Genomic DNA, 22370 nt, shown 5'->3' with positions numbered 1-22370 from the left:
TCAGCTTGTTCAGAGGAGACTCACCCGGCTACACTGACATCAGGTCACACTGAAAAGATGGCAGCAAAGAGTCTCAGGTCTGAAATTGTATTTAGGAATGGGAAATGTGTTTCTATTGTTTCAGGATTTTATGACTTGACCTAATATAGAGCGCACATTTTGCATTGATTGTTGATTTTAAAACATTTACATGTTACAAAAAGCTGAGTCAATCACTGGTTCAGTGCCAAGGTGAGCAAAACACTGAATCAAGCTGACAGCCTCATTCGGAGGTTTCCTCTTCATTAAAGTCTACAGGACAATAAATGTCCACATGGACATAATATCTGTGAGGCAGCACTTCAATTTCACCAAATTAATTCTGACTATTATTTCAAAATGTTTCTGTTTTTGGTGAGGAAAGCTGAAAGCACAGAGACTTACTCAAAGAGCTCTTCTGCTCTTATCATGAATATTGAACTTTGGGGTGTTTCAGGAGGAAACCTGCCTCAGTTATACCCTCATATTATTTGACATTTTGTCCATCAGCTTTGTTTGAAACCCTGCAATGAAGACGAGAAGAAAAGACTTTGATCCAGTTTGTTTATTCATGATGTCAAACTTCAGTTTGTTCACACATCACATCAGTAAAGTCTGTTCAATGATTCTTGTTCCTGATGTCATCAACAGATTCACTTCATCCACACCATCAGTTTGTTTGACCACAATCTAAACTATGTCAAAAAATCTCCTCATTGATTTCATCATGATCATTGAAGGTTTAAAATACCTCAGAGGACATTTTTACATTCATTTAGATATGAACAAAAGTTGATCTAGCAAAGAACAAAGTATTGTGGACAAAATATCTACATTAAAAGCAAGATCTGGTTCTTTCTCTCGTTTGACAAATACATCATTATTAAAAACCACAAACCATTTACAGCCTAGAAAAACGAACAAAGGTCATCATGAGCAGTGAAAGCCTCCATGGCTAAACAGACACAGGAAGGAGCGTCACTTAAAGGAACTCATTTACAGAACACATGAGAAGACGTCAAAGTACTGCCCATCAAGTTTGATTGACAGGTGACAAAAATGTGCCAACAATCAGCTCTCAGCAACAAACATGAATAAAAATCAAGCTGAAGAATGAAAACACAGAAGTTAACCTGCTGTCCCTTAAATGACTTCTGTCTGTTTCACTTTACACAACTCAACAGTGGATCCATAATTACAAAACCTGAGTCCAGCATAGAGAGGCTGAGTGAATGTGGTCTGGACTCTGTGGAGGAGAGTCATGGTTTTAGAGATGCTGTAGAAGGACAGAATACCTGCTCTGTGATCCAGGTACACTCCTACTCTGGAGGACAGAGGACCTGAGACAGGAGTGTTCACTTTGTTGTACATAAAGTTATAACTGTTGTTGTCACAATATAACGCCCAAGATTTGTCAGTGTATCCAAATCCACATTCATTCCCTGCTCTGCTGATATTCTTGTATGCGACTGCTACATAAACTCCTCTTCCTCTCCACTCCACCTCCCAGTAACAACGTCCAGTCAGACTCTCTCTACTCAGGACCTGACACCATCCAGTGAATCTGTCTGGGTGACTAGAATCAGACTGTTCTTCACTCATGAATGTTGCTTTTCTGTTCCCATCAGATAATAACAGATATGTGTTTGCTGTGTTTGGATCCAGTGTGATGTCACATGAGTACTGTAAGAACTCAGCTCTGGTCTTGGGCTCTGGTTGTGACAGTAATACATCCACTTCAGTCACTGTCTGTGAGATGTTTGTCCATGTCTCCCTCAGAACGTCCTGTAGTTTATCTCTGACCTCTGACACAGCCGCTGTCACAGCCTCAAAGTACCTCAGAGGACGGATCTTGATGCTGGATGAGTCTGTAGATTCACTGAGTGGTGACAGTGAGGGGTAGTCGTGTAGAAACTGGTTGTGATCCTCTGTGAGTGACAGCTCCTCCAGGTCAGCGTCTCTCCTCTTCAGCTCAGTGATCTCCTGCTCCAGCTTCTCCTGAAGCTCTCTGACTCGACTCACTTCAGCTTCCTGCTGGGATCTGACCTGCTGCTTCACATCAGAGCGTCTTTCCTCCATGAGACGGATCAGCTGAGTGAAGAACCTCTCACTGTCCTCCACGGCTTTATCAGCAGAGCGATTGACAGCCTCCACCTCCTGTTGAAGCAGCTTCACATCTTTCTCTCTGTCCTGGATTCTCTGCTGGATGTTTTGTCGACTCACCCCGAGCTCTCTCTGCCTCTCGGTCCTTTCTGCTGCAGCTGAGACTGTGTCGTGGCCTTTATGTTCGTCCACAGGGCAGAGATAACAGATAGACTGCTGATCAGTACGACAGAACATCTTCATCACCTCATCGTGACGAGAGCAGACGTTCTCCTGGAGCTTCTTGGAGGGCTCCACCAGCTTGTGCTTCTTTAATGGATCCAGTTCAGAATGAAGTTGAAGGTGTTTCTCACAGTAAGAAGCCAGACACTGCAGACAGGACTTGCAGGCTTTCAGTTTTCTCCCAGTGCAGACATCACAGGCCACATCTTCAGGTCCAGCATAGCAGTGATCAGCAGGAGCAGCTTGGAGTCCAGTCTTCTTCAGCTCCTCCACTAAAGCTGCTAACATGGTGTTTTTCAGCAGGACAGGCCTCGGTGTGAAGGTCTGCCTACACTGAGGGCAGCTGTAGACTCTCTTCTCATCCTCTTTATCCCAGTGGGTTTGAATACAGTTCATGCAGTAGCTGTGTCCACAGGGAACAGTCACCGGATCCTTCAGTAGATCCAGACAGATGGAACAAGAGAAGGTTTCCCGGTCCAGCTGAACTCCTTTCTGCGCCATTTCACCTCTCAGTGACAACAACTGTCTGAGTTTCACTTCATCAGACCTGAAACTAGTTTGAGCTCTGATCTACACAGCATGTGTTTGTGCAGTGAGTGTCAGCTCTGGTTGGTTACACCCATCTTCAAACTGTAGATCTGAAGGGGAGGGAACAAGGAAGTGACTGAGTCAGAGTGGAGCTGGCTGTGTTTGAGAGCAGGAAGAAGAGGGAGGGGTTATCAAGCTGTGATTCCCAGAAGAGGAGCGGCGCTGTGGATTTTGAACTTTGTTTCCTCATTTACATGAAGCCTCAGTTAAAACCTGCTCCACATGTGAAACATTTGCAGCTTTAAGTTGTAAAATACTTGTCGACTCTTCAGGTCTCTGGTGATGGCTGCATATTTCTCTACTTGGTCATCAGATTCTGTTCAAACTTATTTTACTGCTTAAAAACAGCTGACTGAGAATTTAAAGTCATCAAAGTAAACTGTCATCAAACACTTTAACTGCTGAATTCACGTATCAAATCAGAGTGGTGAAAATGCTGCTACACGTGTTTTCAAATGGCTCCAAATGACAGAAGAATGATGAAACTTAAATTATAAAGTGTCAAAAGTTTGTTTTTTTGCAACGTGACGGACTTGAAGTGCATTTCCCTCCCTGCGCATCTGCGGTGTGCTCTGGTTTATCTTTTGAAGTCATCACCTCATGCAAAACATTCTTTTAAAAAAAACACTACTATAGACACAATATTAACCTACACGACGTGGGACCTCGCATGTCTCGCCAAAGTCTTCCTGCAACAAGAAGCATTCTGGGTAATCCCACTAAGAGAACACAGGAGCCCATGTGGAGAAGGGAAAGCTTCATTTACAAGCCTGTACTCCTGCTCATAGCTGCTTTTGATTTGGACGCTAAATCTTGAGTTTGCTAAAAAATAAAAACATTTTTTTGAAGGACTAAGATGCACTTGGATGGGTCGATTATTTTTGTTTTGCTATTTTTCTCATTGGTGGAAATGGAAAAAGAGATAAAAACGCACCATATCCACTTATTTATAAACAATGCTGTTTATTCCACGAGAAATATCGTTAAGTTTTCTTTTTAGCGAGACGAAAAAAATAGAGATGCATCGCGGTCTCTATGTATACGCAAAATGTAAGAAAAAAATTCCGTCCAGTGTTTGAGAAACTTGAATTTTATTTAAACTTGAAAAATGACTTAACTTTTATACAAGACAAGCATAGAGTTTATTTCTTTAAAAAAAAAATCCCCAAAATGTAAACAAAGCTTGACACGAGGAAAATATGAAGTGGTAACAGACGTCACAAGTCTTACTGAGAGAGAGAGAGAGAGAGAGAGAGAGAGAGAGAGAGAGAGAGAGAGAGAGAGAGAGAGGACAAGTCCAGCAGCTTTTTCTTTCTGTTCTGTTTTTGTAAAATGTACGAAAAGAAAACTTTTGATTGTTCCTTTTGTTTCTTGTTCTGTAGTTTCAGGTTGTTGTTTTCTCCGGGGGAAATTATAAACCTTGTAAATGCAAAACTAGTCAATACTGTATTAAATGTGTGCACTTTGAAGTGTGCTTTGCTTGTACAGTTGTAAATACTCTAAAAATATAAGAGGTACCTTAAAATGATTATAAAGATATATTGATCTTGTTGAACTATTAATGTCGCTATCGAGCTGGATGTAGGATATAAAAAAACGTCATGTTGTGCTTTTTGAAATATTTGTGTTGAACTTTTTATTTTTAGTTTGGGTGTGCGGAGCTTGAATTCTGCTCCACTTTGCAGGGTGGGCAGGCTGTCTGATTGTACATCTTTTTTTCCCTGTTGTCTTTCATTCCATTTTTTCCTACCTGTGTGGGCGGTTGAGTGTACAGGTGTGCCCTTAGCCCCTCCCTCTTTCACTGTGCACTAATTGGAAAGAGCCTGTGGTACTGACAAGCATCCTAAAAACAAAGCTGCGTGTCCACCAACATCCTCTTTTAAGCTCTGGCTGGAGAAAAAAAAAGCACTACATGTCAGATTTTTAGCCGTCACTGTGCAGCAGCAGCAACCGCACGTGCAAAGTGATCTTCCTTAAAAACTGCTGTTATAATACCAAGAACATTAAAAGGTTAAAGCTGCATTAAAAGGCTTTTAAAGTGTTCATGCTTTCCCAACAGAATTGGAATAATTCCAGGGGGAAACAGTCACATGTAGACAATGACACTAATACTCAATGAAATGTACTGTGACTGCATTGTGTCCATGCGAGGTGGGCAGCATGACAATATCTAATGTTAGTCGGTATAACTAATAAGACAGAGAGCTGAAGTTCTGCCTCATGATGATGTTTCTTCTCATCAAGAGTTTTTGTTTTTAAACGCTGAAACTTCATTTGTGGTTTTCTTTCCATGTTCAATAATGAGTCTCTTTTTTACTGTGTGATGGTAAAAATTGAGCACTTTGTCATTGTTAGTCTAGGCTTTTTTTCTGAGCGCAAGACAAAAAGATCAGTACCTCTCGTGTGTGTGTGGAGCTAGTGTCAGGATGAGTTTAGCCTAGCTTAGCACAGAGACAGGGAAGAGCGAGCTTGGTGAAAAATGGACCTCCTAAAAGCTCATTGATACACGAGTTGTTTTGCTAAATACATGCATGAACATAAACGCTGAAATGAGCAGAAATAGTTCCCTTATGTAACTAAATGAATGTTTTTCCTTTGCTGTTTGTTTCTTGATTAGCACGTTTCCTGCTTTAGGGTTGTTAGGCTCATTTTTAAACTTTAGATTGAGACAGGCTAGCCTAGCTTTATGCTAAGCTAGGCTAATCATATCCTGATTCGCGCTCTGTGTTTAACATACACACCTAACAGTGGAATGCTTTTTCTCCCCTGAACTCTCAGGACATTTATAACTGTATTCGACCGATTATTCTTAATTTCTTTTTACCTTGAAAAGAGGAAACGTGTTCGTCCTTTAAAAAACTAAAAGATTTTCACTTATTAAGAAATAAACTTTGCTTAATCAAATGTAAAATTGGCAGAATTTAGCCGTAAATGAGCAACAATCTGAGCAAACAAGGTTACAAATCAGAGCAGACATTGTACGCCAGCTTACTGTACTTCAACATTAGATACCCACCTCTTCTTGTGAGCTCAGAATCATGTTTGGCTTAGATTCATGGGAGATGTAGTTGTTGAACGCTGCTGTATTTGAGCCTGATTGATAAAGGGGGGTTCAGATTTTACTGTCCTGTGCGGTAGAGGTCTCACAGGTACACTCGGGTCCGTTTACATCAGACTGATCCGGAAGCAGAGTCGGGCCAGGTTCAAATGATGTCCGTGCCTAATCAGTGCTCGATTTGAGTGCTCCCCTCGAGTCAAACACAAGTTGCATTGGGTGAAATTGCCGCCTAGGGGTCAGGTCTTGCTCTTGCTTGAATGTGGAAAGAAAACCTTACTTTTTTTCAGCTTTTTAAACAGTTGAAGGAGAATCTGTCATGAAATCCACAAGCTGAAAGCAAGAGGCTAAAAAGTAAATTCTGCAGGACTTCAGCTCTCTTCATTACCGCCACATATATCGACACGCTGATGTCGCTATGACCTTTCACTCCTCTACGAGCTGCACCTCCTTGAGCCAGCTAAAAAGAGGCAAGACGCCTGATGGACACGTCCCAGTTTTGTCTTCTGTCTTCAGACACGCTGTGCTTCAAGGCGATCTGACGTTTGACTCCCATATTGAAAACGGAGCACAGTAAAGCACATTTGAAGCAGATTTCGAGTCATTTCACACGTTCAGCTTCAACGACACTCATGGTGGGGGATTAATTCATGTAGCCGCCTGCAAGGTGACGGCAAATTTCAGGGGGGAATTGAGGGAAAAGTTGGATTAGCCGTCGTCGCTGCAGGTTGAGCTGAAAAATCACCACCAGAGTGTCGTTGCAGTTACCCGACAGACATCCGCTCAGCCTGATAACACCATTGAAACCTGCTCAGTGTTGTCGTGTCGTTACCTTTTTCATGCTGATTTGTCCTTTGAAGGTTTCTTGCTCATGTTCATCAGCTTTCATCTCTTCCTCTCCTGAGAAATACATGTAGACATCATTTTGTTTTTGGGCTTTTCTTTGTTTTGTTTTTGGGGGAAGCAGAGGCTCAACTGGAATCACAGTTTGTTGTTTTTTTACGTGTTTCAGAGCGAGTGTTCTGGCGCATACAGAACAGAAACATGCGCAGATTGAGATGTCTGTTTAAACCATTTGATCACATGTCTGACTGCATTTTGATGTGGCAAAGAAAACCAATAACTGTGGCATAACTCAACTGTTGTTTTTGTCTTTACTGGGCAGTTTAACCTGTACATAGCTGAGCGCCTGCCATCTCGGGCTTTGTGTTTCTTTAATTTTATTTGAAGATGTGATTTTCTTGTTGTTGAAAGTCCATCAAAGACTTCTCACATGCGGAGAAATCTACAATGTGACACCACTGACTGTAGGAGCAGTTTTTTCGTGCGTTGTGACTCTGCGGCCGTTACCTGCAGAGGTCGCGGCATGTTTGACCTCTTAACTTTTGAGAGGCTGATTACAAACTGGGCATCCCTGAACTGTGAATGTGTGCGTGTGTGGATTAAATAAAATGTACCACCCAGAAAAACTCCAGACCCATGCAAAGGTGACTCTCTTCTGAAGTGCGGTACCTTCAGACTGCATGGTACCGCTCTCCAAGGGATCTCTCATTCTGGCGGCCGCGAGTTGCGCACACCTCTCCTGTATCATTCACACAAACGCTCCTGTTGTGGCGTTTTGAGGAGCTCCTTTCTTCTCATGGACTTCTACATGGAGCATCACACCTCATATCAGCCTGTCGGTCGCCTCAGCTCTCGTCTCCTCCCTCCTGTTCGCCCGTTTTGACAGTGCCACTTTTCTTCTTTTCGCCAAGGGTTGCATCTTGTCGTAAAAATGGACCCGCTCGTGGTTGTTGATTCTTTCAGAGGTATAATAACGGATGCACACCGACTGACTGGAACAAGACTCGATGTCTTTATCAACTCACTGTGGTTTAACTCATTAACACTCGTGCTACGCTAACAGCTGTGGACAATCCATGACCCCATCGTGTTGGGGTTTGGACAGTTAACTTTGCCTAACGACACCTTTAACAGACGTGGGATGGAGGCTGCGTTCAAGAGCGCTTCTGTTTGTTGTTTCTCATCTTGATTTGTATTTTATTTTTTGGTCTATTCTTCCATCGAGACTGGAATCATGCGTACATGTCAGCTACAGATAATTTAAGTTACTCTGTGTTTTGATGTAAAACTGTTTAATTTGGAGGAAAAAAATGTCTCTTACTGAAAAGTAAAGATTTAGGCACTGCTGAGGAGCCACTGTCTTGTCTTTTTGGACTTTTCTGAGCATGTCTGTGAAAAATGTGTCCGTAATGTTGCAGATTTCTATATTATTTCTCTGACCACTTTTTAACAGTTTGTTCGAGGGATGCACGATGATATCGGCACGTTATCGGTATCTGCAGAGTATGGCTTGAAAATGACGTTTTACTGCCGATATTTTCTGCTGATAAAACAATGCTTTAATTCTGCCTAAATGCATGATTCCCTATAAAGCTCGGCGCGAGTGTGCATGTGCACATCTACTACTAATCTACTATGGCTGAACAAACAAAGAAAAGATGGATGACTACAGATACAACTTCAACAAGAAGTGAAAATCCAAAGAAAAAGAAACAAACTCGACGCTCAGATGAAGCAAACAGTCTGAAAAGGAAAGCGACCGTCAGCCAGGAAAATCAAGAGTTACAACCGGAGCCGACCGTGGACGTCTGGTTAGATTGGGAAGTGTGCCCTTACAATTACCGTTTATTGCCATTAGGTGGTGCCCAAGAGAATGAAACTGAAATCTTAGAGATTGTTGGTTTAAGATGACTTTTATCTCTTGTAAACTAAGAAGGCACAATATGGGGAAGGATTCAATGTGATACAATACAATACAATATACTTGGATACATTTGCTGTCATGCTTCACACGTTGAGCTGTCTCCTTAGTCGTACTAATAAATGATCAAAACAAACAACACTCAGGACATTTGATGATTTTCCTTCGAGAGCTGCAGGTTTTAGGATCCAAAACATCCACTGACAGATTAAAAACTGGAAGTTTGCAGTTTATCCGATGAAACTGAGGCAGAGAAGACGGCACCCTCTGACTCCCCTCTCTGTCACCCCGTCTCTCTCTTACCATCTGGAATTTCAAAAACAGAACTGTGGGAGTTTGAGCTGCAGAAGCCAGAGTCTCTTTAAGGAGAGATTCTGGATTCTGCAAAGATTTGTATTTCAAAATAAGATACGCTGGCTTTTTAAACTGCAGCAACTAAAGTGATGTTGAGAAGACTCACAGCATCCAAGGACAGCTTTCAACCAATGAAGACGAGAAGAAAAGACTTTGATCCTGTTTGTTTATTCATGATGTCAAACTTCAGTTTGTTCACACATCACATCAGTAAAGTCTGTTCAATGATTCTTGTTCCTGATGTCATCAACAGATTCACTTCATCCACACCATCAGTTTGTTTGACCACAATCTAAACTATGTCAAAAAATCTCCTCATTGATTTCATCATGATCATTGAAGGTTTAAAATACCTCAGAGGACATTTTTACATTAATTTAGATATGAACAAAAGTTGATCTAACAAAGAACAAAGTATTGTGGACAAAATATCTACATTAAAAGCAAGATCTGGTTCTTTCTCTCGTTTGACAAATACATCATTATTAAAAACCACAAACCATTTACAGCCTAGAAAAACGAACAAAGGTCATCATGAGCAGTGAAAGCCTCCATCGCTAAACAGACACAGGAAGGAGCGTCACTTAAAGGAACTCAGACATTTACAGAACACATGAGAAGACGTCAAAGTACCGCCCATCAAGTTTGATTGACAGGTGACAAAAATGTGCCAACAATCAGCTCTCAGCAACAAACATGAATAAAAATCAAGCTGAAGAATGAAAACACAGAAGTTAACCCGCTGTCCCTTAAATGACTTCTGTCTATTTCACTTTACACAACTCAGCAGTGTCTCCATATGAAAACAAGCCATAAAACCAAAGTCCAGCATAGAGAGGCTGAGTGAATGTGGTCTGGACTCTGTGGAGGAGAGTCATGGTTTTAGAGATGCTGTAGAAGGACAGAATACCTGCTCTGTGATCCAGGTACACTCCTACTCTGGAGGACAGAGGACCTGAGACAGGAGTTTGGACATTGTTGTACCAAAAGTTATAACTGTTGTTGTTACAATCTAACCCCCAAGATTTGTCATTGTGTCCAAATCCACATTCATTCCCTGCTCTGCTGATATTCTTGTATGCGACTGCTACATTAACTCCTCTTCCTCTCCACTCCACCTCCCAGTAACAACATCCAGTCAGACTCTCTCTACTCAGGACCTGTTCCCATCCAGTGAATCTGTCTGGATGACTAGAATAAGACTGTTTTTCTCTCATTAATGTTGCTTTTCTGTCTCCATCAGATAATAACAGCCGTGTGTGTGCTGTGTTTGGATCCAGTGTGATGTCACATGAGTACTGTAAGAACTCAGCTCTGGTCTTGGGCTCTGGCTGTGACAGTAAAACATCCACTTCAGTCACTGTCTGTGAGATGTTTGTCCATGTCTCCCTCAGAACGTCCTGTAGTTTATCTCTGACCTCTGACACAGCCGCTGTCACAGCCTCAAAGTACCTCAGAGGACGGATCTTGATGCTGGATGAGTCTGTAGATTCACTGAGTGGTGACAGTGAGGGGTAGTCGTGTAGAAACTGGTTGTGATCCTCTGTGAGTGACAGCTCCTCCAGGTCAGCGTCTCTCCTCTTCAGCTCAGTGATCTCCTGCTCCAGCTTCTCCTGAAGCTCTCTGACTCGACTCACTTCAGCTTCCTGCTGGGATCTGACCTGCTGCTTCACATCAGAGCGTCTTTCCTCCATGAGACGGATCAGCTGAGTGAAGATCTTCTCACTGTCCTCCACGGCTTTATCAGCAGAGCGATTGACAGCCTCCACCTGCTGTTGAAGCAGCTTCACATCTTTCTCTCTGTCCTGGATTCTCTGCTGGATGTTTTGTCGACTCACCCCGAGCTCTCTCTGCCTCTCAGTCCTTTCTGCTGCAGCTGAGACTGTGTCGTGGCCTTTATGTTCGTCCACAGAGCAGAGATAACAGATAGACTGCTGATCAGTACGACAGAACATCTTCATCACCTCATCGTGACGAGAGCAGACGTTCTCCTGGAGCTTCTTGGAGGGCTCCACCAACTTGTGTTTTGAAAAGGCAGGGGAATCATAATGAGGCTGAAGGTGTTTCTCACAGTAAGACATCAAACAGAACAGACAGGACTTGCAGGCTTTCCGTTTTCTCCCAGTGCAGACATCACAGGCCACATCTTCAGGTCCAGCAAAGCAGTGATCAGCAGGAGCAGCTTGGAGTCCAGTCTTCTTCAGCTCCTCCACTAAATCTGCTAACATGGTGTTTTTCAGCAGGACAGGCCTCGGTGTGAAGGTCTGCCTACACTGAGGGCAGCTGTAGACTCTCCTCTCATCCTCTTTATCCCAGTGGGTTTGAATACAGTTCATGCAGTAGCTGTGTCCACAGGGAACAGTCACCGGATCCTTCAGTAGATCCAGACAGATGGAACAAGAGAAGGTTTCCCGGTCCAGCTGAAGTCCTTTCTGCGCCATTTCATCTCTCAGTGACAACGCCTGTCTGAGTTTCTGACCTTCAGAACTGAAACTAGTTTGAGCTCTGATCTACACAGCATGTGTTTGTGCAGTGAGTGTCAGCTCTGGTTGGTTACACCCATCTTCAAACTGTAGATCTGAAGGGGAGGGAACAAGGAAGTGACTGAGTCAGAGTGGAGCTGGCTGTGTTTGAGAGCAGGAAGAAGAGGGAGGGGTTATCAAGCTCTGCTTCATGTTACGTTGCACAGTTTCTCCACATGAAAACAAACACTGTCTGTTTGTTTTCAGCAAGCTAGCAAACTCTATATAACATTTCAAAAACTGTTCTCACAATGTTCTTTACAGATAAATCCAAAGGCCAATAAGTGAATAAAAGACAGAACTGTGACGAGAACAAAAAGTCTACAAACAACAATAGAGACATAAATTCAAGAAAGAGTTTAAGGAAACAGTTGAGTATGGTTTTAAAATGTTCCATCTCTATTTAATATTTGTAAGAGGTACAAACACTTTGAATTAAAGGGTTAATACAACACTATTAGTGTGCAGTTGTAATCAGATGATGCATGTGAAAAAGAATACATTTGTCCACCACTTTAACGCCTCCTGTGCAAGTCCGTGGAGGCTCCTGCATATAAACAGATAATGTACAGACAATATAGTAAATCAAATAGGAACAATAACAAATGTTGAAGGATGCAGTAAATTCATTAACACTTCTAAAATATGTTTAAAACCATTTGTTTGTTTTTAAAATACGTCTAATTTGGCAAAACTCACTAAATCACTGTCCAACTAGTGATGCATCGTATCAATAATCCACTTATTGAAAAAGAGAGAGCATACAATATTAGTGATGTAAATAAAGCCAGTACAACAAAGGGAGCTTTATGAGAGCACCAGCTGTCAAACACTGAGAATCCACTGGGAGGCGACAGAGTTCACTTCACCAACATGAGGGGATTGATTGAAGTTCTTGACAACCGATTAATTCACAATCACAGGTTTCTTCCTCCTTCTTTCCTGGTCGCTTCCACTTCTTCTTTCTTTACTGCATTCAAGTCATTTCAGTAAAACTGTTGTTCACATTTATTTGCTCCTAATCTAACACACACGCAACATTTCAGTCGCCATCATTGTTGTTGGAGTACACGTAGGAGCAAGAATAAGGTCAACACAGAGGCAGAGAAACTGAACGAGTTTTTACGCGCTACCTGAAGGCCACTCCGTCGACTTGCAGCAGAAGTATAAATCAGGTGTTAACCATGTGGAGCGCATTACACACAGCACGTCTCTGCTGCTGAGAAACATCACGTTTATAAGCCAAAGTAAATCTTAGTCCAGTATTAAGGAAGCGTTGCAGGCAATCTTTGCCAACTCCTGCGACCGCCACCAGGAATATTTAACAGACCGAGGGCATCTGTTTGTGTGTGATCTGATCCGCTCATAGACAAGTTATATTTATATCATATCAGTTTCATGTGAGTTTTAAATCTTTGTGGTATTTTGGAGTTTATTTGAGTTGCTTTTGGTGGACAGATATACTTTTCTCTTGCTCTTTCATTGTATTTATCAGAGCTTAAGATGCTTCTTTAGACCACACAGGGTGTTTTATGATGCAGACTCGGCTGCTCTGTTTACTGTCTGACATTATTTCTGCCTTTGTTGATGATGCTGATTATTGTGATCGTTATTTTGTACAAGAAAAACTGCTACGACTCACATCTTTACAATATTTAAGCAGTGATTACTTGTCCTCGGGTGTTTGTTTGTACGAGGCCACTTTTTGACAGCTATTTAAATAACTTTTATAAATAATTGCAAAAACATTTTCTAGTCGGTTCATGTTTTATCCACGAGGAACACGACGACGATGAGCCTCCAAAGCCCAGTCCGTGTTTCATCTGTATAGTTTTACACGACATCGTTGCACTATTCCTGCAAATTGTGTTGTCCCACTGAGATTTCAGAAAGCTACAAGTTTTATAAATATCATCATTGTTATTCTTACAGATGAGATTCCAACTCATTCTGAGAAACATTTTCTCACAGTCTGGAGGTGGACGACCTAAAGCACACATATTCCAGACAGTGACCAAAGCCATTGCCCCCACCCGCACGGAGAACAGGTCGTAGAAGTAGATGAACGTTATGATCAGGCTCAAAATTAGCGTGCAGAGACTCTTGCTAAACAAAGGAGAGGTGGGGGCGAAACAGGCGTCTCTTACATGACGCCTCCTCGTCAACTGTTGTGGCAAAAAAGTTCCACAAACTCTCTTATCTGCAACTTAATTTCAATCTCCAATAGATAATAAAACATGGCTGAAAAACTCTTAAAACTAGGTTAGAAAACTTGGTTAAAAAATATAATCAAAGTCTTCAAAAACTCAGACAAGCAAACACTAGAGACTGGCAGAATCTGATGCAAAAAGAGTTTATTCCCGTATAAATACAACCAAATAAACCCGAGTCCATCCGGATAAGACTGCCCACGGGTCAGCCGCTCGGGTCTTATATACTCTAAGCCCCTCCCTCGCTGGGCTTCAGCTTGCCCCAACACCTGTTGGAGCCCCCCCCCTCGCTCTGGCTCTCTTCCCTCAGTCGGTTTCCTCTCAGTTTTTGCCTGACCCATTTCCAACTTTTCTGCAGGCCTCTTCTTCACTCCGGCCAATTAGGCACGTTCATGCACTGTACAACAGAAAAGGAGGGGCTGGGGGGGGACACCTGTTGTTCTTGGCCAGCTGCCAACCCTGCACCTGGCTATCATACTGAGCCCAGCGAGTTTAGCTTCAGTTTAGGATTCTATTTTAGAGTTTTAACACTTTAGATTATAAAAACTTATTATAAAACATTAGAATATAAAACCTTAACTATAAAACATTTGACTGTTAAACCTCAACTATAAAAAACTTGACTGTAAAACTTTAACTTTAAGACATTTGACTGTACAACTTTAACTTTAAGGCTTTAGACTATAGAAAAGTTAACTTTAAGACATTTTAACTATAAAACTTTAACTTTAAGGCATTAAAACATTTAATTTATAAATCTTATGGTTATATAACTTCAACTCTAAAACCTTTAATTATAAAGTTTCAACTAAAACATATCATTATAACACTTTTGATTATATAACTTCAACTCTAAAACATTTGATTATAAAGCTTCAAAATGTTTTCCAACACAACCAACTGTTCTCCCTCAACAACCAAGTAGCCCGACTATCAGAAAAGAATCATGAGTTTTACTGTGTTTTTCCATCTAGTAGTTGTCCATACTTTCATCAAAGACACCAAAAAGATGGCACAGAAACTGAAGGAAGCAGGAACATATCAGGTGGGCAGCAGTAAGACAGTCTGACCCTGTTCACCTTTGGTATCAACATGTGGTTTTCGTGATCAGATCACAAGTGGACAGCCTTCAGTACAGGTGTAAACACACCCAGGACGGATTGAGGACGCATTGAGATCCAACCACTCACATACGGAGGTGGTCTGGGACGCATTTGTCCACATTTGTCTGCAAGTGTGTACGCACACGTGTTTCAACTATTATTATGACAACAACAATAAGGATGTTTTTATGTACCAGACTCAGCGTATAGGTTCCTAATGGAGGACGTGCAGTTGCTGACAGATGAATAAAATCTTATTATATCTGCTTACAACTCCATCATGTTCTGTTGTAAACCATTTATTAAAGGTCTTTCCTTTTTGTTCATGTGTCGTGTCACCAAACCCACTTGTTTCACTTTTTCCTGATTTTACGACAATAGATATTTCTATCTAACACACCACACACACGGCTGTTATTATCTGATGGGAACAGAAAAGCAACATTGATGAGTGAAGATCAGTCAGATTTACTTATTGGTCCCAGGTCATGGGTAGAGAGAGTCTGACTGGACGCTGTTACTGGGAGGTGGAGAGGACAGGGAGGACGGTTTATATCGCAGTCACATACAAGAATATCAGCAGGAATTACAAGAGAGTGTGTAAAAATCAAATAAGATTTGGATACAATGAAAAATCTTGGGCTTTAGATTGTGAACTCCCAGATTTCGATGGTGAATCAGGTTATGGATTCATGCACAACTGGCGCAGAACCGATGTCTCAGGTCCTCTGTCCTCCAGAGTAGGAGTGTACCTGGATCACGATGCAGGTATCCTGTCCTTCTACAGCATCTCTGAAACCATGACTCTCCTCCACAGAGTCCAGACCACATTCACTCAGCCTCTCTTTGCTGGACTCGGGTTATATTATGCTGAAACCAGTGCTAAGATCTGTAAACTAATGTAAAATCATTTACAGGACTTTGGGTTCAATTCAAGCGTCGCTTCTTCCTGGGTCTATTCATCCTTTGAGGCTTTCAATGCTCATTGACATTTTTAAGGACCGATTTTTTTGGAATATTTTTAATGATGTCTTTTCTGTTGTTGTTTCTCTTTGGCTGCATGGTTCTTAAGACACAAGCACCTGCTTTTATAGTAGATATGTTGTTCTCACTTCTGTGAACATTTGTAAGGAGATCTATCATTACAATAAAATGTATTTGTTTGGCAGAAAAGTGCTGTTTACAGATATCTGATGCAAAGTTTAGCTAACAATCGGCTCTAGATCAAAAATTCTACTTGAGACAAATTCCCTTGACACTGTGTCAAAAAAGCTGTTCAGAGATTAGATTTCCTGGTTTCCATGAATGCATCACAAATGATCGATCCAACCTCCGTTCAACAAATGTCTCATTTTAAAGTAGTTTGCTTCTCCTCGAGGACAGACCTGACAAAGCTTCATTTTGACTAATCTGCATCATGATGTTGTTATTTCAGCAAACTTAAGAGCCGTTAATTAAAGTCAATCACAAGAAAATCTTTTACGGGTTCATACCGCTGAAGTAAGCCAGAGAGCAGCCTCTGTGTAACTGACTATTCACAGTCAAATTGGGACTCACCACAAACAGATGAACGGCCGCTCCTCCAGGGGATGTAATTCCAAGAAAGGACAGCTTTTATTTTGCTGACGTAGCCTATCTGGAGGGGAGAATATTACTTCACTATTGATCTGAACACATGGTCACTTCTTGAGTTGCTAGTTGGACTGTAAACAGTGCAGCAAAAGGAAGTATTGGCTGGAAGTCTTAATCTAAATGCCAGATGTAAACCGGAAAGCCCGCAAGAATCACCATTACTTTCCCTCAGAGATTGTTAATTCTGTAATTAATAGCCCAGAGCAAAATTAATAAGTAGAAAATACTCAAGAACAGTCAAAAAACATTTTACTCTTTTGATTAAAAGGAGCATTCCTTTTGACTTAAAGTCTAGGTTGGGAGGGTTACCTTAAAAATGTATTCTAATACAGTTAATTACCTGTTAAAAGTCAGTAAATCATGAACTTAATCCAAGTCACACAATTGTAAAGTAACGTAACTGATTACTTTCAGTAACTTTTAGATTACTTCAACACTAAATGTGCAAATAAAGACAAGAGAAAAGTTCGACACAATGAGAACGTTTCCTACCTGGTGCAGACAAACTGCTTTGACATGTTTTTAGCTCCCTGGTTAGCAGGATAAGGGCGCCCTCTTGTGTTGGGCATCAGTTTCACATATCAGTTGTGAACCTGCTGCCATGTTCACTGCAGGAAGACTTGTTCAAATGTTACTGAGCTTTCAGCAGCTTCAGACAACAAGAGAGGTTTAAATAACTGTAATACAACATTATGTCAGCTTGTTCAGAGGAGACTCACCCGGCTACACTGACATCAGGTCACACTGAAAAGATGGCAGCAAAGAGTCTCAGGTCTGAAATTGTATTTAGGAATGGGAAATGTGTTTCTATTGTTTCAGGATTTTATGACTTGACCTAATATAGAGCGCACATTTTGCATTGATTGTTGATTTTAAAACATTTACATGTTACAAAAAGCTGAGTCAATCACTGGTTCAGTGCCAAGGTGAGCAAAACACTGAATCAACCTGACAGCCTCATTCGGAGGTTTCCTCTTCATTAAAGTCTACAGGACAATAAATGTCCACATGGACATAATATCTGTGAGGCAGCACTTCAATTTCACCAAATTAATTCTGACTATTATTTCAAAATGTTTCTGTTTTTGGTGAGGAAAGCTGAAAGCACAGAGACTTACTCAAAGAGCTCTTCTGCTCTTATCATGAATATTGAACTTTGGGGTGTTTCAGGAGGAAACCTGCCTCAGTTATACCCTCATATTATTTGACATTTTGTCCATCAGCTTTGTTTGAAACCCTGCAATGAAGACGAGAAGAAAAGACTTTGATCCTGTTTGTTTATTCATGATGTCAAACTTCAGTTTGTTCACACATCACATCAGTAAAGTCTGTTCAATGATTCTTGTTCCTGATGTCATCAACAGATTCACTTCATCCACACCATCAGTTTGTTTGACCACAATCTAAACTATGTCAAAAAATCTCCTTATTGATTTCATCATGATCATTGAAGGTTTAAAATACCTCAGAGGACATTTTTACATTAATTTAGATATGAACAAAAGTTGATCTAGCAAAGAACAAAGTATTGTGGACAAAATATCTACATTAAAAGCAAGATCTGGTTCTTTCTCTCGTTTGACAAATACATCATTATTAAAAACCACAAACCATTTACAGCCTAGAAAAACGAACAAAGGTCATCATGAGCAGTGAAAGCCTCCATGGCTAAACAGACACAGGAAGGAGCGTCACTTAAAGGAACTCATTTACAGAACACATGAGAAGACGTCAAAGTACTGCCCATCAAGTTTGATTGACAGGTGACAAAAATGTGCCAACAATCAGCTCTCAGCAACAAACATGAATAAAAATCAAGCTGAAGAATGAAAACACAGAAGTTAACCCGCTGTCCCTTAAATGACTTCTGTCTATTTCACTTTACACAACTCAGCAGTGTCTCCATAATTACAAAACCTGAGTCCAGCATAGAGAGGCTGAGTGAATGTGGTCTGGACTCTGTGGAGGAGAGTCATGGTTTTAGAGATGCTGTAGAAGGACAGAATACCTGCTCTGTGATCCAGGTACACTCCTACTCTGGAGGACAGAGGACCTGAGACAGGAGTGTGGACATTGTTGTACATAAAGTTATAACTGTTGTTGTCACAATATAACGCCCAAGATTTGTCATTGTATCCAAATCCACATTCATCCCCTGCTCTGCTGATATTCTTGTATGCGACTGCTACATGAACTCCTCTTCCTCTCCTCTCCACCTCCCAGTAACAACGTCCAGTCAGACTCTCTCTACTCAGGACCTGCCACCATCCAGTGAATCTGTCTGGGTGACTAGAATAAGACTGTCCTTTACTCATGAATGTTGCTTTTCTGTTCCCATCAGATAATAACAGCAGTGTGTTTGCTGTGTTTGGATCCAGTGTGATGTCACATGAGTACTGTAAGAACTCAGCTCTGGTCTTGGGCTGTGGTTGTGGCAGTAAAACATCCACTTCAGTCACTGTCTGTGAGATGTTTGTCCATGTCTCCCTCAGAACGTCCTGTAGTTTATCTCTGACCTCTGACACAGCCGCTGTCACAGCCTCAAAGTACCTCAGAGGACGGATCTTGATGCTGGATGAGTCTGTAGATTCTCTGAGTGGTGACAGTGAGGGGTAGTCGTGTAGAAACTGGTTGTGATCCTCTGTGAGTGACAGCTCCTCCAGGTCAGCGTCTCTCCTCTTCAGCTCAGTGTTCTCCTGCTCCAGCTTCTCCTGAAGCTCTCTGACTCGACTCACTTCAGCTTCCTGCTGGGATCTGACCTGCTGCTTCACATCAGAGCGTCTTTCCTCCATGAGACGGATCAGCTGAGTGAAGATCTTCTCACTGTCCTCCACGGCTTTATCAGCAGAGCGATTGACAGCCTCCACCTGCTGTTGAAGCAGCTTCACATCTTTCTCTCTGTCCTGGATTCTCTGCTGGATGTTTTGTCGACTCACCCCGAGCTCTCTCTGCCTCTCAGTCCTTTCTGCTGCAGCTGAGACTGTGTCGTGGCCTTTATGTTCGTCCATTAAGCAGAGATAACAGATAGACTGCTGATCAGTACGACAGAATATCTTCATCACCTCATCATGACGAGAGCAGACGTTCTCCTGGAGCTTCTTGGAGGGCTCCACCAGCTTGTGCTTCTTAAAGGCAGGGGAATCATAATGAAGTTGAAGGTCTTTCTCACAGTAAGAGATCAGACACTGCAGACAGGACTTGCAGGCTTTCAGTTTTCTCCCAGTGCAGACATCACAGGCCACATCTTCAGCTCCAGCATAGCAGTGATCAGCAGGAGCAGCTTGGAGTCCAGTCTTCTTCAGCTCCTCCACTAAATCTGCTAACATGGTGTTTTTCAGCAGGACAGGCCTCGGTGTGAAGGTCTGCCTACACTGAGGGCAGCTGTAGACTCTCTTCTCATCCTCTTTATCCCAGTGGGTTTGAATACAGTTCATGCAGTAGCTGTGTCCACAGGGAACAGTCACCGGATCCTTCAGTAGATCCAGACAGATGGAACAAGAGAAGGTTTCCCGGTCCAGCTGAACTCCTTTCTGCGCCATTTCACCTCTCAGTGACAACAACTGTCTGAGTTTCTGACCTTCAGAACTGAAACTAGTTTGAGCTCTGATCTACACAGCATGTGTTTGTGTAGTGAGTGTCAGCTCTGGTTGGTTACACCCATCTTCAAACTGTAGATCTGAAGGGGAGGGAACAAGGAAGTGACTGAGTCAGAGTGGAGCTGGCTGTGTTTGAGAGCAGGAAGAAGAGGGAGGGGTTATCAAGCTCTGCTTCATGTTACGTTGCACAGTTTCTCCACATGAAAACAAACACTGTCTGTTTGTTTTCAGCAAGCTAGCAAACTCTATATAACATTTCAAAAACTGTTCTCACAATGTTCTTTACAGATAAATCCAAAGGCCAATAAGTGAATAAAAGACAGAACTGTGACGAGAACAAAAAGTCTACAAACAACAATAGAGACATAAATTCAAGAAAGAGTTTAAGGAAACAGTTGAGTATGGTTTTAAAATGTTCCATCTCTATTTAATATTTGTAAGAGGTACAAACACTTTGAATTAAAGGGTTAATACAACACTATTAGTGTGCAGTTGTAATCAGATGATGCATGTGAAAAAGAATACATTTGTCCACCACTTTAACTCCTCCTGTGCAAGTCCGTGGAGGCTCCTGCATATAAACAGATAATGTACAGACAATATAGTAAATCAAATAGGAACAATAACAAATGTTGAAGGATGCAGTAAATTCATTAACACTTCTAAAATATGTTTAAAACCATTTGTTTGTTTTTAAAATACGTCTAATTTGGCAAAACTCACTAAATCACTGTCCAACTAGTGATGCATCGTATCAATAATCCACTTATTGAAAAAGAGAGAGCATACAATATTAGTGATGTAAATAAAGCCAGTACAACAAAGGGAGCTTTATGAGAGCACCAGCTGTCAAACACTGAGAATCCACTGGGAGGCGACAGAGTTCACTTCACCAACATGAGGGGATTGATTGAAGTTCTTGACAACCGATTAATTCACAATCACAGGTTTCTTCCTCCTTCTTTCCTGGTCGCTTCCACTTCTTCTTTCTTTACTGCATTCAAGTCATTTCAGTAAAACTGTTGTTCACATTTATTTGCTCCTAATCTAACACACACGCAACATTTCAGTCGCCATCATTGTTGTTGGAGTACACGTAGGAGCAAGAATAAGGTCAACACAGAGGCAGAGAAACTGAACGAGTTTTTACGCGCTACCTGAAGGCCACTCCGTCGACTTGCAGCAGAAGTATAAATCAGGTGTTAACCATGTGGAGCGCATTACACACAGCACGTCTCTGCTGCTGAGAAACATCACGTTTATAAGCCAAAGTAAATCTTAGTCCCGTATTAAGGAAGCGTTGCAGGCAATCTTTGCCAACTCCTGCGACCGCCACCAGGAATATTTAACAGACCGAGGGCATCTGTTTGTGTGTGATCTGATCCGCTCATAGACAAGTTATATTTATATCATATCAGTTTCATGTGAGTTTTAAATCTTTGTGGTATTTTGGAGTTTATTTGAGTTGCTTTTGGTGGACAGATATACTTTTCTCTTGCTCTTTCATTGTATTTATCAGAGCTTAAGATGCTTCTTTAGACCACACAGGGTGTTTTTATGATGCAGACTCGGCTGCTCTGTTTACTGTCTGACATTATTTCAGCCTTTGTTGATGATGCTGATTATTGTGATCGTTATTTTGTACTAGAAAAACTGCTACGACTCACATCTTTACAATATTTAAGCAGTGATTACTTGTCCTCGGGTGTTTGTTTGTACGAGGCCACTTTTTGACAGCTATTTAAATAACTTTTATAAATAATTGCAAAAACATTTTCTAGTCGGTTCATGTTTTATCCACGAGGAACACGATGACGATGAGCCTCCAAAGCCCAGTCCGTGTTTCATCTGTATAGTTTTACACGACATCGTTGCACTATTCCTGCAAATTGTGTTGTCCCACTGAGATTTCAGAAAGCTACAAGTTTTATAAATATCATCATTGTTATTCTTACAGATGAGATTCCAACTCATTCTGAGAAACATTTTCTCACAGTCTGGAGGTGGACGACCTAAAGCACACATATTCCAGACAGTGACCAAAGCCATTGCCCCCACCCGCACGGAGAACAGGTCGTAGAAGTAGATGAACGTTCTGATCAGGCTCAAAATTAGCGTGCAGAGACTCTTGCTAAACAAAGGAGAGGTGGGGGCGAAACAGGCGTCTCTTACATGACGCCTCCTCGTCAACTGTTGTGGCAAA

The 22370-nt window shown here is 41.6% G+C and overlaps 3 protein-coding genes across 3 annotated transcripts; all 3 read right to left on the bottom strand.

Moving 5' to 3' along the window:
- Positions 1-580: 580 nt before the first annotated feature.
- Positions 581-2870, bottom strand: LOC138611119 (tripartite motif-containing protein 16-like). The gene has a single exon (XM_069684055.1). It carries the CDS (start codon positions 2842-2844, stop codon positions 1162-1164), a length of 1683 nt encoding a protein of 560 aa, XP_069540156.1. The 5' UTR covers positions 2845-2870; the 3' UTR covers positions 581-1161.
- Positions 2871-9265: 6395 nt separating this feature from the next.
- LOC138612255 (tripartite motif-containing protein 16-like) lies at positions 9266-11545 on the bottom strand. The gene is made up of 2 exons (XM_069685571.1): positions 10466-11545; positions 9266-10435 (listed from the first exon to the last, which is right to left on the bottom strand). The coding sequence occupies exons 1-2, from the start codon at positions 11543-11545 to the stop codon at positions 9869-9871; spliced, it is 1647 nt and encodes a 548-aa protein (XP_069541672.1). The 3' UTR covers positions 9266-9868.
- Positions 11546-18089: 6544 nt separating this feature from the next.
- Positions 18090-20137, bottom strand: LOC138611313 (tripartite motif-containing protein 16-like). The gene has a single exon (XM_069684341.1). It carries the CDS (start codon positions 20108-20110, stop codon positions 18443-18445), a length of 1668 nt encoding a protein of 555 aa, XP_069540442.1. The 5' UTR covers positions 20111-20137; the 3' UTR covers positions 18090-18442.
- Between the last annotated feature and the right edge of the window lie 2233 nt (positions 20138-22370).

The sequence above is a fragment of the Semicossyphus pulcher genome, unplaced genomic scaffold, assembly GCF_022749685.1.
Source record: "Semicossyphus pulcher isolate SPU_LCO1_2020_fin unplaced genomic scaffold, fSemPul1.0.p SCAF_7, whole genome shotgun sequence".
Classification (NCBI taxonomy): Eukaryota; Metazoa; Chordata; class Actinopteri; order Labriformes; family Labridae; genus Semicossyphus; species Semicossyphus pulcher.
Note: the sequence above shows the minus strand (reverse complement) of the source record. Positions and strands in the feature narration are given on the sequence as shown.